Source organism: Lagopus muta, chromosome 21 (assembly GCF_023343835.1).
Source record: "Lagopus muta isolate bLagMut1 chromosome 21, bLagMut1 primary, whole genome shotgun sequence".
NCBI lineage: Eukaryota > Metazoa > Chordata > Aves > Galliformes > Phasianidae > Lagopus > Lagopus muta.
In genome coordinates this window covers 791441-808720 of record NC_064453.1, presented here as the reverse complement: position 1 = coordinate 808720, position 17280 = coordinate 791441, and the positions used below count along the sequence as shown (strand labels likewise).

At 54.3% G+C, this 17280-nt stretch overlaps 1 protein-coding gene across 1 annotated transcript in view; it reads left to right on the top strand.

The window, feature by feature from the left end:
- Positions 1-17280, top strand: part of AJAP1 (adherens junctions associated protein 1) — a 36629-nt gene that overhangs the window by 10276 nt on the left and 9073 nt on the right. Inside the window, 4 exon segments of the mRNA XM_048967725.1 lie at positions 5573-5789; positions 5791-6151; positions 15682-15769; positions 16581-16823. Of these exon segments, the coding sequence (XP_048823682.1) occupies positions 5573-5789; positions 5791-6151; positions 15682-15769; positions 16581-16823 (909 nt within the window).

The window sequence follows — 17280 nt, the reverse complement described above, 5'->3', positions numbered from 1 at the left end:
GTGCTGCTGAGCCGGCTGCTGCACCTGAATACCTGGTCCTGGCATTCCAGACCTTGGCAGCTGATTTCTCACATTGATGATCACCTTGCAGGAACTCATGCTCTGGGCAGAGGTTGGGTGCACTGTGATGTCCTGCGGAGCCACGCAGTGCCCCAGCACAGTGCTGCTCCGCACGGCCCCCCAGATCCCACGGTGTCATCCATCCCTATTATCCACACATGGGAATTTGCTGCTCTCCCCCTCCCAGCCCATCTGAGGGGCGTTTGGCCCCAGAATGCAATGGCGATGCTTTATTTCCATGGCAATGGCTCTGTAGCTTTGAAGCGAAGGACGGGCGCTGCGCTGCAGGGATGGTGCAGAAACACGGGGCTGGAAGGAGGCAGCTGTGGCCAAGGACCTGCTGCTTTCCCCTTGCTCCAGCGTGAAAGTCAGCCCTGAGGTGCAGCAGCATTTCTCCTTGCAAACCCAGGGAGTTCTGTCAGTATTCCTGTGGTGCTCTGAGCTCTGGTGTAGGACACAGAGCCTGCAGGCAGCGATGCTCCTCCCGCACCAATGCTCGTGGTTCCCATCACACCGACATGAAGGTGCTGTGCCCAGCCTGGAGCAGCCAGCATCACCCATCTCAGCCCTGCCGTTCCTGCTGGGAATGGTTCTGTCTCTGTTCCGCCCTGTTTGGAGATGTAAAGTGCTCCGTTCGTAAATCATCCAAACAAGGACATAACCTTGATTCCCTGTGCAATACCAATACATTACCTAACATGAGGCATGAAATGGAAGAATGGTTCCATTTGTATAATCCTGCGTTAAAAATCAGCCTATTCTGCATTTACTGCCTCCTGTGAAGTGTCTCCACAGTCATGGGAGAAGGGGGCTGGTTTTGGAGAGCAAACATCGCCGTGTGAGAGGATGCGAATCAGCACCTCTGCTGCTCTGCCCTTTAGAGTCACACTCGAGTGCGTCTTTTGAGGCTTCCCTGAAATGGGTTATTTGCCAGTGGCTTGCAAGCTGCTGACAATTTGTATTTTGCAATTTGTCAAAGCCTCTCCATGGCCCTGATCCTGGTTAATTGCTTTGACAGATGACCAAATTCAGGGATTTCCAGCACGCGGTGCTCAGCCTGGTGACACAGCTGTTGGATTAACCCACGTCCCATGGCGCCACGCAACCCTGTGGGCTGTGGGACAGAGAGCTGCAGCACTGCAGAGGGTTTTGTCCCTGCACTGCTGTGCCCTTCCTGCAGGATCCGTGAATGTCATTGGCACCTGGAGAGAACGGGCAGCAGCACGCTTTGCCTTGAGGCAGTGTGAGATGCTTTCCCTTCGTGGCGTGGCTTGGACCTGGGTTTGCCACACTATTTCATGTAGTAATGAGGGAGATGTGAGAACAGAGGAGGTAATGGCAGAGCAGAGAGAATCTTAGAGGAGAGGTTCTTCTGTGCTTGGAGATTGCCAGTTAACAAAGTGCTTCTCTTAGTGCTCTTGGGCTCCTGGCAGTAGGTGAGGCTCCATCCATGGGCAGGGAACCAGTGTTCCCAGGGGGAGAGATGGGCAGAGCCCTGTGGGAGTGACACCTCTGCTGTGGGCATGACAGCATCACTGGGGTGATGTCACTGAGATGCAAAGCGTGGAGAGATCAGGCCTGTGCAGCTCCTCAAGTGAAGCTGTGTCTGAAGTGCCGGCCTCCCTGATCTTCAAAGCAGAGAGCTGCATTGGAGAGGATTTGGAAAAGGATTTTCATACGGGGAGGACAGATCACACGAAGCAGCGGGTCTGGCAGAAATGCTCTCAGTGCCTTCAGCTCAGGTATCTCCATCACCCTGCAAACAAATCGCCTCTGCCCAGCAAAGCGCTTGGAGCTGAAAGACACAAAATCCCCACGATGAGGCTGTGCTGCAGCAGGTGCTCCATGGGATGCTCTGGGATGCTGGAGGATGCCTGGAGCACCGTGCTCATGGCCAGGGCTGTGCTGTGGTGTTGGCGTGGGCTGTCACGAGCTCAGCTTAGAATGCAAAACGTGCCGGCTTCTCCCCCTCGCTCCGCTGTGCCTCCGACCGAGGGATTTAATCTCACTGGCGGAAATTTATGGCTGATGTCTGAGTTGGCCCTTTCCAAAAGAGCAGGGGGGAAAGGGAGGGAAAACAAATGACTAAATATTTACATGTTTTTATTTCTGCCGGGAAATTAAACCCTGGCTCATGGTCCCTTTTAACTTGCTCTGTCTCCATGCTGCTGGAGCAAGGTGGGGGCTGCTGCTGGGGTGCCACCCCCATGGTCCCTGTGCATGCAATCACTGTAATTACCTGGGCAGTTGCATTGAAATCAGCCAGCAACTCTTGTAGCTGTCAGTGGGGGTGTGTAAATATTTGTAGGAGTTTTTCTTGCTGGATGAAAATAAGGCCTTCATACAGCCATTAACCCACGGGAGGAGTTGGTCGTACGTGGGCAGGAAGGTTCCTGGGCAAGGAGGGCAATAAAGGGTTTCCATCACTTCAAATCTTCCTGCTGCTCTGCTCTTTTCCTGACTGAATTTCCAAGTTCAGTTGGGCTTCCCTCACCCCACAAGAAAGAGCCTTAATTCCCCATGCTTTCCCCTCCATCCTTTGCAGTGGGAAAAATAGCAGGGGGTGGGCAGGGGCTCGTGGATAACCAAAATCCCAATTTTGCCCCCTGGGTCCCTGTGGAGCCGCAGCTGTGGCTGCACTGAGCGCTGACTGCTGTGGCACTGAGGGCACTGCTGTTCCTTGGCCTCTGCTTGCTGCCTGGCAGCGCAGCTCAAGTGGTTGGAGGAGGATTTTGTGCCATTTGATGCATCAGCAAAGATCGTTCATCCTCTGAGTCGCGCCGGCAGCCCGCAGAGCAGCGACTTGCAGCTCCTGGGGTGAGCAGGGACGTGCAGCCGGCTGTGAGAGGAGCACAGGGGCACAGAGCTCCTGAGTTTCAGTGTGCCCATGGCACGGGGCTTTCATGGAGTAGCTCGTGTTGGAGCGGTGCCATTATGGATCTCTGGGGCAGACGTGGCCCTGCTGCCCGGGCTGCCCCGTGTTTTGTCACCTCTGGCACCTGCAGGACGTGGGGTTTGGAGCTTGGGGCGGCGAGCCGCAGTCCCCCCTCCTGCTATGGGGTCAGGGAAAGGGGCTGCTCCCAACAGAGCCCCGGGACCCCGCAGCCTCCAGCGCTGCCGCATCCCCAGCGCCGCTCTGCGCGCATCGCCTGCGTTGCCTTGGCGACGGCAACTCCCACACGCTGCTATTTATTCTGAAGGACACTTTCTCTTCTGTTGTTGCAAAGCCCTCCAAAGATCGCGTGGCGTGGCACACCAAATCCCAGAGAGGCAACCGTGCTCTCAGCTCCTGCCCAGCGGACTCCTCCTGGGGCCCTGCCAGCCCATGGGGTGCCCAGGAGGATGCTTGGGGGGTGACAGCACCTCGGTGGCATTGCTCAAAGCCAGACCGAGCCCTGGGCAGCGAGGGTGGGAGGAGGAATGTCCCTGTCTGTGCTTGGGTATGGTGTTTCTGCTGTGACCCACACAGTGACCAGGGTTGCACGCTGTGTCTGCTCCCAGCTGCAGGGCAGCACTGAAATGGTGCTTGGGTTGGAGCTGAGCCCTGTGAGCTGCTGCTGCGACTTGGGAATGTTGTCAGCAAGCAGGAGAAAATGAGAAGAGAAATCTGCCTTTGTCCATGAGCCACCAACCCCGAGTACTGGGGAGCGATATTTTGTCTTTGAGAAGCTCAGCGACAACAGCAGGGCCGTAGCGACAGCTGAGTTTGGGCTGGTTGCGTTTTCCTTCTCCTCCTTTGGCAGTTATTAATAAAAGTGCCTCATTTGCACTGCTTCCTTCCTCGTGGAGGAGCGGGCAGGCAGCGAGGCGTGCTGCTGTGTGTGTGCACGACCAAGTGCTGTGCTGGGGCTGCCTGCACCTCCCCTTAGCTGTGAGTATTGCTAAGGTGAACCTGTTCTGAATGCTCTCTGGGTACCCGGACGCCTGACTTCTCACTTCTCTGAGCCGCTGACATGCAGCACATGGAGATGATCTCTGTTCCAAAATCTGGTTGCTTCCACACTGTGGGTCAGTGTGCAGCTCAGCTCTCGACACCTCGCACCGTGAAGCCGGCACAGGAGGGCAGATACCCCTGGTTCCCTTTCCAAACCTGTGGCACCCATTCCTGGGGACAAGGTGCCACCAACACAGAGGGCACCTTTGGTGCTGCGTTCTGAGAAATGCACCAACGATGCATTTGTTCCTGTGTTGTATTTTTATTTTTATTTTTTCGCATCTTGAAATTCTTCCTCCCCCAGCCTGAACTATTTTGGTTCATGTCGTCTGTTTCTGGCTCTTCCCTTTCTCCTTCTGCACTCTTTCCGTGCATCGCCTTTTTCCTCCCCAAAATAAATGCTGTTATGCTTTGGGAAAAAAAAAAAGCCAATTAGGGAGAGAGGAAAAAAAAAAAGATGCTTTGAACAGAAAAAGACTGCGCCTCAGAGTATCCAGGTCATCTCCATTGGCTTCATTTGCTCACGCACGGAGGGAGTATACAAATTCTTCTGTCAACCAGATGCACATTTTGTGGTGCTACCAATGGCTTTACGGGGTGCAGCGCTGTGGAGGATTACTCTGTTTAGGCATATAAAGCTCTCATTAACTCCTGCTGAGTCCAACAAAAGTCTTTCTTGTGTAAATGCTGAATAAAATGAAGTAAAGATTTTCGGGCCTTGGCCTAATGATTTTTTTTTCTTTCTGGGAAAAAAGAAAAGAAGCAGGAAAAAAACCCAACCCTGCGTACTTCAGGTGTTTTCTCACAGTGAAACACTGCGCTTCACATGAGCTGACATCACAGGGGGAGACATGAGTTAGAGCAGAGCTTTACAAGGCAAGATGCAACCGGAGAAGAAAGAGAGATTTGACATGAAATAGCGGTGGCACTTTACATCAAAGCAAAATTTGAAATAATTAACCTGCCGACAGTTCAGCGTGGTTTCCATTTGATCTGCAGCGAGGGCGCAGCTCAACGGCTGCTCATCATTCCATGCTCGGGGCTTTGCTCCTCGCACACAGCAGCACACGGTGGGGCTCGGTGCTCCGTGCCCAGCCTGCGCCCGGCGAGAGCGAGGGCTGCTTTCGAGTCACGGCGACCTGATTAATGACAAGTGGGTTACGCATGGTGAAGCGAGCGTGCTGTGCTCCCGTGTGCTCGCTCACTGAGCGCTTGGTGAGGGAGCCCTGAAATGAGGGAGGGCTGCATCCCCTGGGTCAGCTCTGCTGGCCGCTCCTGATGCAGATGGAGGGATGGAAGGATGCCCATAGATGTTCTTCTTGCATGCAGCCTTGGCTTTGATGTCGCTTTGGTGTCTGTGCTGTCGCCGTGTGGGCAGCAGGAAGGGGAGCAGGTGGCTGGAGCGTCCTGTGATGCCATTTGGGGAGGTGGCAGCATCCCATCCCAGTGCTGAGAGGGTTGGGAGTGTCAGGGTCAGAGGTAGCTGGGCTGATGAGTGCTGCTCCGCAGCTTGTGGAAGGGGTTGGTTGTGCTGCCCGCACTCTCCTGGTTTCTAACATGCTCTGTGTCTGCCCGCAGGTCAGGTTGCCCGCTAGGAAGCCATGCTTGGATGTTGATAGCCATGTTCCACCTCGCCATGGACCTTGCCAGCTGCGAGCCCGCCGGGACGCGTCTCTCTCCACGGTCGGCACAGCGGCACAGACTGCCCCGTGGTGTGCTGTGGAGCACAGGGGGCAGCGAGGAGCCCCGCCGCCCCAGCCCCCCCTGGCCCTGTGCCCCCCGTGCCCGCCGCCCACCCCCCCGTCCCCCTGCCCCGCGCCCGGCGACAGCTGCGAGGCCGTGGCTTTGCTCCACGTGATGGGCGGCCCACAGCTCTGCCCGAGGTCATCGTCTGGGGCCCCACGGGTGAGGAGGACTCCCTGGAGAGCAGCACGCTGCCCAGCATCTTCACCACCGCCGCCACCACCACCGTCACCACCACCGCCGCTGCCACCACCGCCGCCACCACCGTTGCCACCGTGCCAACCCCCAGCAGCCCAGCTCCCACGCCTGGCATCGAGGAGCCCCGTGGCCGTGCCAGCACCTCTGAGCCAGCTGCCGGCCACAGCAGTGGTGGAAAGGACGCGCGTCCACCCCGTGGCCTGGGGGACACAGCAGGTACCAGGCAGGCACCGAGCGCCGCGCTCACCCACTCGCAGGACGGAACACGGGGTCCTGTGCCGTGGTTCTGGGGATGCTCGAGTTTGGTCTGGTGGTTGGGGTGGTTTGTTTGTCATCTGAGGTGGTTTATCCTTAAGTTGTGGTGGTTTGTCCTTTGGTTGGAGCAGTTGGTCCATCGGTTGGAGTGATTTGTCCATTGGTTGGGGTCGTTTATTTTGCAGTTGGTGCTGTTTGGCAGTTAGAGTGGTTTGTTCATCAGCTGGGGTGGTTTGCCCATGGGTTGGTGCCGTTGGTCCATGAGTTGGATTGGCTTGTCCATCAGTTGTGGTGCTTTATCCATTGGTTGGAGTGCTTTGTCTTGCAGTTGTTGTGGTTCGTCTTGTGGTTGTTGTGGTTGGGGTGTTTTTTTTTCCTGCAGTCCCAGCTCCTCTGTATGCCAGGGCCTTTGGGCACATCACCATGCAGATGCTCTGCTCAGCTCTGGCTCCATCCTGAAACGGCCCAGGGTAGTGGTAGTGATGCCAGGGGTTGATGTGCTGAAGAACACAGCTGAGTGCAGCCCATGGTGGAGGCTCACTGGGGTGGGTGGCAAATCAGCATCCAGAGAAGGCTGTCACTGGGGGCTGTGGCATGGGCTCCCACTGCCCAGCTTTGAGATAAGGGCGTGATTTCAAATGAGTGCTTGGGAAAAAAATGGAAGCTCTGAATCATCACTTTCATCTGAGACATTTTCTAGCAGCTTGCTGTATTCTTCCTATTATCAGTATACATCCACAAACCATCTTCCGTAATCAAATTTAGTGCAGCACTCACTTACTGTAATACTTTCCACCAGCACAATTTGCTGCATGGACATGGATGAGAAAGCAGGTTCCCATTTATTTCAAATTATATTTGTTATTACCAATATTAAACTGTGGGATACTGTTGTACAGTTTACAGAGCATATTCATTGTGCATTGACTGCTTTTAGCCCACAGTGATTTTCTAGTGAAAACGAAAAGGAATTTTATGATCTAATCTTAATCCCAATGAATTTATCTAGCAAGGAGTGACACTGAGGTTGGTTTTTCCCTAACTTAAATAAATCATTTATAGTGGTGAAAAGCTCTCAACCTACACAACCTTAGAAAAAACGCATTAGAATCAGCTGGCTTAATTAGCATCAGTAATGATTCCTGAGTTTTTGGAGGTTTTGGCAGAGGCTTTGGGAGCAGGGTGTGATGTGTTTCGTCCCCTATCAGATGTGCTGCTATGTGGACATCGCTGTGCTGATGCTGGGATGCTGAGGAGCATAGCAGCCCCCAGCCCTGGCCCTGGGGAGGGAGGGAGCTCCTGTGGGATCAGAGCTTTCATTAATGATCTCCTTTCTGCCATGTGGTGGATCCTAAAGGCTAAAGGCTTTGTCCACTGGTTAGAGCGGGTGCTAAAGGCTAAAGGCTGCCTTGATCTCAGCCTGTCCAGCCTAGATTGAAAAGTGCCTGAGCTCCATGTTTGCTTTTGCTGCCACCATCCGTGTCGAGCAGCCAGGAGACCTCCAGCCCACGCTGCTATCAGCTAACACTGCTGTGGGATGATGGATCCCACTGCTGCCTGCTTCCCCTTGGGCAGGGAATGGCAGGAGGGAGCTGCAGGGCACCGGGAGCGTTGGGGTCACCTTCAGCCCCACGTCAAGTGACCAGCTGTGCCTTGACGCCCATTTCTCCTTCCACTGCTCAGTTACATAAGCAGCAGCGGCTGGAAGTGTTTGTTCTCTGCCTGGGAAAACATATGGTTACAAATGAGGATTAGGTAACTTGTTTGTGCTCCCGCTTTGCCTCGGCCAGCATCAGATAGGCCAACATCACAGGAGCTCCCTGCGGATGGGTGACGTTGGAGTGGCCCCAAGGAGGGGATGTGAGCACCCATCCCGGGTTGTGATGGCACTGTGGGTGCCGTCCCTTTGGCTCCCGGTGCAGCCAACGCAGCATCAATTGGTTGGACAAGCAGTGAGCGCAATCTCACTCAGGTCTTCCTCCTCTCACCCCACTCCTGCTTGGTGAAGGGGAAAAAAAGGAGACAGGAGCCATTTATCTGTGACTCACCGACAGAAAAACAAGGCTAAAAATTCCCGTGGAACGGCAAATATCCTGCTTAGGAGGAGAAAGACAGACAAGTGATTGCTTCTAGCATCCAAAAGAAAAGAGCAAAATGGGGCGTGCGGCTCTGCTGGTGGTGGGTGTTGGCGTGCAAGGGTTTCTGTTTTGTTTTTTTGCAGCGAGTAAACTGACAATCAGGTGTGTTTATCCCGGTGCCACCTATGTCTGCTCAGCGCCTGGCAAGAGTGCTGATGGCAGTCAGATGGGGCCTCAATATGTTCACCCAGGCGTAGTTTATGCTTATGCTTTTCAGAAATGTGCTTCCTTTTTTCGGGGGCTGTCATATCCATTTTACGACGGAGCATGGAAGGAGAGAAATAATTAAAACTCCGGAGTGCTGGAGAGGTAAAGGTTGTAGGGCCGCTGTGCTCCCGGCACGGCTCAGCCAAAGGGGTGAATCAGGGACTGCTGAAAGCTGGGCACTGAAGCTCTCCTGTCTGTGTGATTAGAAAAAAAAAAAGCCATCTTTAATTAAACCTTTAAGTGCTTTATAAGGCAGAAGACTTTATGTGCCGTCTGCTGCTCCTAATGGGTATTTGATGGCCGGTATGCAATGGATTTGGCATGCGTGCTCAGAACAGGGCTTGTGGGCAGTGCTGGGGACCCCAGTGTGGCTGTGGGGCTGTGGGTGCTGCCCTGTGCTGTGCTGCTCGGAGTGTGGTGTGGGCAAAATCTGCCCTGCTGGGGGTGAAGCAGGAGGGATGGGAGAGGGGCCGCTGGATGCGCCGAGATAGCATCTGCTAAAGGCTTCAAAGGAATTAATTAAAGATAAAATGCCTTTAAAACCCTGGGCAGCTGGAATGGAGCTGCCGCTTTGATGCGCTGTGCAGGGTGGGAGCTCGGCCCTTCGGGGCAGCTGTGGAGGGGCTGAGTGCCCACCCATGGGTCACAGTGTGGATCCTGCTGTGCTGCTGGCCACGCTGCTGCCCAGGGAGGTGATGCAGGGTGCTGAGCTTTGCCCTGCATGCAGTGCGTGGTGCTCAGGGCTGGCACAGAGGGGCGCTCCTCTTCTCCCATCCCGTCTCAGCCGCAGGTGGGAAACCCATCGATCCTGTGGGATTATTGAGCTTTCAGTTCAAATCTCTCCTCAAAACCTAAAATAGCTTCTGCCAAGCTGGAAGCGAGGCCACGTTTCATCTTAATTTGTCAGACAGCCCTCTCTGCATGACAGGAGGACTTGCTGGGCACTCGGTAGGGCTGGGCAGTGCCATGGGCAGAGCAGCAAGATCCATCGCATCCTGTCATTGCTGGGGAAGCGTGGCATGTGTGTCCCAGCTGACAGCACACCCAGCCTCCCACACATGGCCAGCACGGGGTCTGCATTCCCTTTTGTCACAGGGGAGGTGCAAGGGCTGCTGCTGTCCTCGGAGGTTCCCAAAGGAGGCTGCATGGCTTCCCTGAAGGATGGAGGAGCTGGGAGGAGGAGGAGGCTGCCTCTCGAAGCAAGGAGTGTGATGCGAGCTGAGCTCTCTCTGCCTGTTGTTTTCCCCAGGATCAGCAGATGCTGTGTGCACGCCCGCCCTCGCCCACGTGTGTCTAAATGAGCCAGGAACGCTCCTCTTCTGCTCTCAGGAATATTTATTGCTTGGTGCTATTTGCTGTAACACCTGAGCAGATAAGTCCTGGTGTCTTTAGCGTAAGCCTCCAGGATCTTCTTTCTTGGCAAGGAGATTTCTGAGCAGCAGCAGCACTGGGATATCCTTCCCCTTTCAGCAGCCCAACCCCAAATATCAGGCGGTTTCCAGGAACCTTGGCTTTTTGTTGCTGAAGAGCTGCATGCTAACTTCAGATTATTGGTGCTCCCCAGGCGGGGTTTCAGAGCTGATCTCAGGGACTTCACAGCACAGCGTCACACAGGGGCCATGGATGGAGCACTGCACTCCCCTGGGCAGAGGGGACCCCCAGAGCCCCCACCCCATGTGAGGACAAAAGCACAGAGGCTCTGCTGTAGGTGTCAGCAGGGCAGACACAGGGACATTTCCCAGTGCATCAGGTCAACCCTTGTGTTTCTTGTAGATTAGTTTTCATAAAAGCCGTTCAGCAGCACTGTGGTTAGCATTAGGACAAAATCCTGCTGATCCCCCCTGGGAAGAGGCTGTTTGTAACTGTGATTGCTGCAGAACGCCCATGCTGTGCTCCCCATTGAACATTTCTGTCCAGCAGCAGGTTTATGGGCTGCACGAGGCTTCCAGCATCAGATCCCTCCTGCCTTGGCACCAGCTCCAGCTTGCAGCTGAGTTTTGCCCTCTGGGGCTCAGGCAAGGAACCATCCCAATGCCATTGGTGGCTTCTGAGCAGTGAGCAAACTCCTTTTGCTCCTGCAGGTGTTGGAGGCAGCAGGCTCAAGGTTGCAGAACACAGCGTGAGCACTGCCTGATGTGAGCTGAATGCCAGCAGTGCTGTGCTGGGCTGGTGACACTGGCTTCTGGCTCCTGCACGGGCTTGGATGCTTTTGTGGTAGCTGTGGAAATGACCTAGAAGGTTATTTTGGCTGGGGAATAATTCCCACAGGCACCAACTCCATCTGTGTTTTCATCCTTTCCCTCTGTAAGCTCTTCACCTCTTGAGCCCATTCCTTTCATTGCTGACAGTGCTGGGGATGTGCCCTGCTGCCCGGAAGCGACGCTCTTATTGATAAGCAAGAGGCTGCAAGGCCAACCATGCATGTCTAATTGCAATCAAGCATTCCTCCCAGCTCACCCCAGGACCCAATGGCCCCACTGTGCCAGCAGGCTCCTCAGCCAGCCTGCCCCCATCCAAGCACTCAAGCAGGAATCACCCATGAAAAAGAGCCAGGTGGCAGAGCTCCCATAGGCAACCGCCTGCAGGAAGGTGCTGGGGTGCAGAATTGCAGCCCTCCTGGCTGGGACGTTGCAGGTATTTGGAGCAGATGTTGTTTTTCTGCCTCGAACGGTAACTCAAGATTGTACTCTGCAAAACAAAATGAAGCTGTTTCTTCTTTCTTAATTTCATGCAGCTTAGAGGCCCTGATGAGGGTCTTCAAAGAGCTGAGGCTCGTGGCTGTTTTTATTGGGAAAATGAAAAATATGGTCTCCCTAACCAGTGCTGTTGAAAGAAAGGCCTTGGGGGATAGAGGTTCTCTTTGTTTTTAATTAAGAGCTTATATCTCCTGCTTGCTGCCACTGCGCACTTCTGCGGGAGCGAGACACGAGTCTCGAATGGATTTTCTCATGGAATTAATTCTGTCGATGCAGAGCTGTCCAGGAGCTGTTGCAAAAGGTGGACAGAAAGGCCAAAATTCAGTGCTTTCATCTTGGTGGCAAATAGATGGTATTTAACATACAAAATAAAAGCCTTAGCATTTGCTTGCTTTGAGAAGATTGGATTTTTTCCTCTCTCTCGGCTGGGGGAATTTGGAATCACGTTTTACGGTCGGCTGCAGCTCTCCTGCCTGAACAGACAAGTCCATCCTTGCTGCCCACGTGGGTGCTAATGGTGGGTGTCCATAAGCTGGTGGGCCTCGTTCTGCCTAGCATAACGTCAGCAGCCCAGAGCACTCCAGGCACAGATGCTGACCGATGCCCACGGGGCGGCTGTGGCTGTGAGCTGCAACTACAGGACAACGCTGGGATATGGCAGTGCCAACCCGGTGCTGCACAATGAGCGGTTCCAGGTGGGAGAGGTGCTCAGCAGGATGGAAAAACCCAGCAATATTTCAGCGTTTCCAAGGGTTCAAAGAGTGCCTTTGAAGAGCTTTCCCTCCTGGCATGCGACACATTAAATTCTGCTGCACTAGCAGAAGCGCGGGGGTTTGGACACACTTTCAATTCCATTAAATACTTCTCCTGTAATTACCCTCGAGTTAAATGGTCACTGCGTCAAATTTACTAGTAAAAGCCTTGTAACAGTGGAGTGCTTGCAGTCCCCTTGCCGGGAGCAGGTATCAGCACTGTGTGCAGCTGCAGCTGCCCGCTCAATGCTCGCCGGGCTCTTCCTGGTGATCAGAGTGCAATTAAGCAACCACCTGCATCTGTAACGAGCTGGGGGCAGGCCTCTGCCATGCAAAATCAGGGGACTTTGGGGCTGACCTGGCTGCAGTGCTGAGCGCCTCCAGGATTACTTGAGACAGAGGAAAGAAGTGAGCAAGGGCCTGGCTGCCTGCTTGGGACCGTGGTTAAGGTTGGAGATGACTTCTGAGATCATCAGCCATCGACCCATGCCCACCGTGCTCACTCACACAATCGTAGCCTCATTAAGGTTGGAGAAGACCTCTAGGATCCTCAGGTCCAACCGTCACCCCATGCCCACCAAAAGCTGTTGCTCACATCGGCTGGAGGAGGAGCGTGCATTCCCTCGGCACCTCTCACAGCCAGCAGCATGCTGCTAATTTCTCTATATGAGCTATTGATCGGATCCTCCAGGTCCCTTTCCTCCAGACAGATTGGTTTCCTATGGCTGTATTTAAAATACCGCTCTGCTCCTGGTGGCCCTTCTCTCTATCATCTCGCTGCTGTCCCCCTGGTGTCCCTTATGGGATGTTCCTGTGTCCCAGCACGTCCCATCCATTAACTCCTCATCTTGCAGATTGGATATTCTTCATCGATTTTGCTTCGTGCCGTTCTGTATATTTCTTTGAAGGCCGGGAAGAAAGGAATTTATATGTTCACAAAGTAAGAACAAAGACAGATCACTCCTTATCCTGGCAGGTTTTGCTGTAGGGCTTCCCAGGAAGTCACTGCAGCCACCTGTGGGCCCCATCTACAGCACTGCTTTGGGGGAAAATGCTCCCCATCCCCTTGAAATCTTCCTAGACCTCAGTGCAGAATTCATGTGCAACACAAAGGAACTATGCTAGTGCATATGGCAGCTGATGTATGTGCCACAGTCTGCAATTATCCAGCTCTTCTTGAAGCCCGTGCGTCCTCCTTGGAAGAGCTGCCGTCCTTCCCCAGCTCTGCTCTGCTGTGCTCAGGGTGCTACAAGCACGAGCTCTAATCACAGCATTGGGCTCTCCCTCACCCCCCGGCTCCCACCATCACTGAGGTCTGTGTTCCAAAGCTGCTCCTGTTTTCAAAGGCGTTGTGCAGTGGGTTGCACGGACTTTATTTTTAGAGCTTTTCCTTTTATCTTTCCCGGCGGTGTCCCACTGGGAGCTGCTCCAAGAGCACTGTGAGCACTGTGACTGCGCTGTGCTGGGCTCTTGCTGCTCCTGACCCCAGTGCAGTGTGGGGTGGCACCGTGTGAGGATGGCACAGTGCCCGATGTGGGGCTGCTCCTGCACCCTGGGAACACCTTGGCTGTGCATTGAGCTCCAGTGGCCGTTTCTGCACCCCTCGCTTTGCTTTGACAGCTGCCGTTGCCAAGTGCTCTCCAGAGGAACCTTGTCACAGTTTGTTTGAGCCAATTGAAGTGTAATTGGGAGTAAATGAAGGAAATGGGTCATTTGTGAAATAGGTGCTTGAGTCAAGGGAGGAAAATAACCCTGACTCATCCCTCCGGGGATCCGTCCCCACTGGGATGTGGTGAATGGCCTCCGCAGGGGGAGCGCGGTGCAGTGTGTGGCCCTGGGACATGGGGTGGGTACAGGGGATGTGTTTGTGCCCCTTCAACGTGCTGCTTCCCCCCTGTTTGGTGAGCAGCTGCTGGGGTGGATCAGCAGCACATCCTGCTCCGTGCTCAGGCTCTTCTGCGCTCCCCCACATCGCGTCCTCTGGCAAAGCACAGGGAGCAGTGCAAGTGAATCTCCATCCAAAAGCACCCTGCCTTCAGTTTTTATTGTTTTGCACTTTTGCTGTTCTTTATACCAGCATCTCTCAGCTTGTGGCTGAAACCCTCACATCTGTTGTTTCGGAGGCACTGAGGAGAGCTGAGCTCCAAGAGGTGCAAAAGGCAGCCCCAGGCCATGCAACCCTGCACTGGCAGTCTGCTCCATACTGATGCCCCATTCAGGTGCAAGGGCAGTGTTGTCCATCACTTTGCATTGGGTTGCACGCTGGCAACAGGACTGGATTGGGTCCATGCTGCAGCACTGGCAGTGAGGGCAGTAAGAACGAGGGAGTGGTGGCTCTCCAGCAGTGACAACAGGCACGATGCTGGCTGTGTCCCTGCGGATGGATGTGGCTCTTTCTCACTCCTGCTCGGGTCAGCAGCACTTCTGGGCAGTCAGCATCTCTTCAGCAGTGTGTGGGCTGAACGGGCTCTGTGCATTTCTGTGCCTTGGGGAGGTGGCTCTGCCCCAGGAGTGGGGCTGGATCCGATCAACTTCTGCATGGATGGGGTTTGTCAGCAGTGGGGATGTGTGCAAGGACCCTGAACCCCTGTGTGAGACTGAGCAGGGGGAAAACCAACCTCAGGAGAGCCAAAGCTTCCATCTCCCATCCTTTGAGAAGGCAGCAGAGCAGCTCACAGCCGTGCATGCAGCTGCCGGCTGCGGTTGCAGCGCTGCTGTGGCTCTGAAGCACCGCAGCACCAGCTGTGCCTGCATGCAGCTGCCTGGGACCCCTCCTGTGTGGGCAGCAGCAGTTCCCTCACCGCACACATTCACACCGAGCAGCAGCACTGTGTATGTATCACATAGATACCCAAAGCTGCTTGCTTTCCCGTCACGCTGGCATTTATTTATTTATTAAAAGCGTCACCCATCAGGAGCGTGCAACATCTGTTTGTGAGAAACTGCACATCCTTGGGCCACAGCCAGGAAAATCATTTCATTACGAGATTGCCACTGTACAGCGGCGCGGAATCACAAACATACTGTACATTGAGTTGCTTTTGTTTCCAAACTGCTCATTAGGAATGATACACGAGCCAAAATTATACCCTGTGTAAGGTGAATTAGGAGAAAATGAGCCCAACCGACCTTCTTAAGTGAGCAGCAGTTAGTACTGTAATTATTATCTCTGGTTAATCCTGCACCCACTGCAAGGCTGTGCTCAAGTTTCCTGTTCCATCCCAGAGGGTATGCATCTTCACATGGCTTCCGTTCTTCGTGCCTAATTCAGGCTGACAAGGAACATACTCGAGAGGGGAGGAAACAAGAGGCCCAGCTTAAAGATTGTTTTATGTAATGCAGGAGAGAGGACTGTGCTGCTGCTGCTGCCTGGGGCTGCTCCCAGCCCTGTGCTGTGGGAGAAGGGCAGAGGGATGCGATGTGCTGTCCTAGGGGAATGCCTTGGGGGTGTTCATGTACCAAGAACTCTTCCTTTTCCCTTTTCCCTTTTCCTTTTTTTCCCCCTTTCCACTTCCCCATTCCCTTTTCCTTCCTTCTGCCCTCTTCCCTCTTTCCTTTCCCCTCCCCTTCCATTCCCTTCCATCCCTTTCCCCTTTCCCTTTCCCTTGTCTCACTTTTTTCCCTTCCCTTTCCTATCTCTGCAGGTGCTGTGCTGTCCCCCTGGTTTCCTATCTCTGTTCTGATTCCTTCTCTTCCAGGTCTGGCAGTCCATCAGATCATCACTATTACCGTGTCCCTCATCATGGTCATAGCTGCTCTGATAACAACTCTTGTCTTAAAAAACTGGTAAGGGGCCTCACGGTGGGGCTGGGCTGGGGCAGGCTTCCCGTGGAGAGGGATTTCACACCCAAACTACAGCAAGCATTGGCTGGCTCAGTTTGGTGCCTTAGGGAGGATGCTTGAGCATCATGGCTGGGTGAGCGGCCTTTGCAAGACCCTGCAGTGACGTCATCCAGTGACGTCATCCAGTGATGTCATCCAGCAAGCTGCCTGCATTCTGTGGCCCTGCAGGTTGCACTGCTTCTCTCCCACCTTCCCGAGGCTCCAGGGTTGGATCCTCTCTTCTGAGCCTCTCGGGTGCCACCAGTTCTAAGTGTGCCCCATCACCTGGAGCGCTCCTGTGCACCTCGAGCTTCATTTGCTCTCATTTATTCCCTTAACACAGGCTGTGCGCCTGGTAAAATAGGTTAGCTTCTTGCTTCAGGCACTCGTGACTTTACCTATTTTCCCAGAGAAACTGCCCTACTTTGAGGTCAGCGGTGCCAGCTGCCGCGATGCCGCTGTGCTCCGGGACTCAGAGGTCCCCAGCAGCAAAGCAGCGCCTTGGTGGCATTGCTGAGCTCCCAACGTGTCCCAGAGCTGCGTGCAGGTCGGGCTTCCCCATGCAGGAGGCAGAGATACAGCTGTGCAGTTACTCAGCTGGTGCCTCCCTGATAGAAAGGTTTCAAATAAATAAATAAGAAAGAGCACTGGACTGGGAGCCGTTCTATCCAAAGTGCCAGAATTGCGACGTGATATCAAATGATGTTTGTAATTAATGGCTGATAATGCAGTGTCCCCCCCCTCCTCCCCCCCCCGTGCTCCTCTCCCCACGCAGCTGTGCGCAAAGCGGGGCCGCGCGGCGCAACGGCCACCAACGCAAAATCACACAGCAGGAGGAGAGCTGCCAGAACCTGACCGACTTCACCCCCGCCCGCGTGCCCAGCAGCCTGGACATCTTCACAGCCTACAACGAAACGCTGCAGTGCTCCCATGAGTGTGTCAGGACGCCGGTGCCAGTGTACACGGAGGAGGCATTGCACTCGCCTGGAGATTACAAAGCAACCTTCAATGGAAACAGGTGGGGTGATGCAGAGCCGTGTTCCCGTGCGCCCTGGTCCTGCTTGTCTCCATCCCGTTCCTGGTTTGCAGGAAAGCATGGCTGTGCCACACCGTGCCCTTGCAGAGTCAGTGTCCCTTCCCTTGAGCAGCTCTTGAGCATCGTGGATGGGTTTGGCACCGCATTTCTCAGTTCCCTGCCTCCACCCCCAGCCAGGAAATGTTTCTCAGATCCATCTTCCAGAATTTCTGCCGTCTCCTAAGTGCCATCTAAAGAGCTGCTGGCTTGTGAATGGGCGATGTGATTAATGAAGGAGCAGGCTGCAAGAAGCAAATGAGCCATTTGTCTGGCACGAAATAAAGATATGTTAACGAGGGGCATAATGGGAGCTGACAGAGCTGTGTGAGCCCATCTCCAGGTGCCCCCCACCCGCACAGGGAGGAATGCAGGAGGACGGGGTGACCCCACGACATTTGCC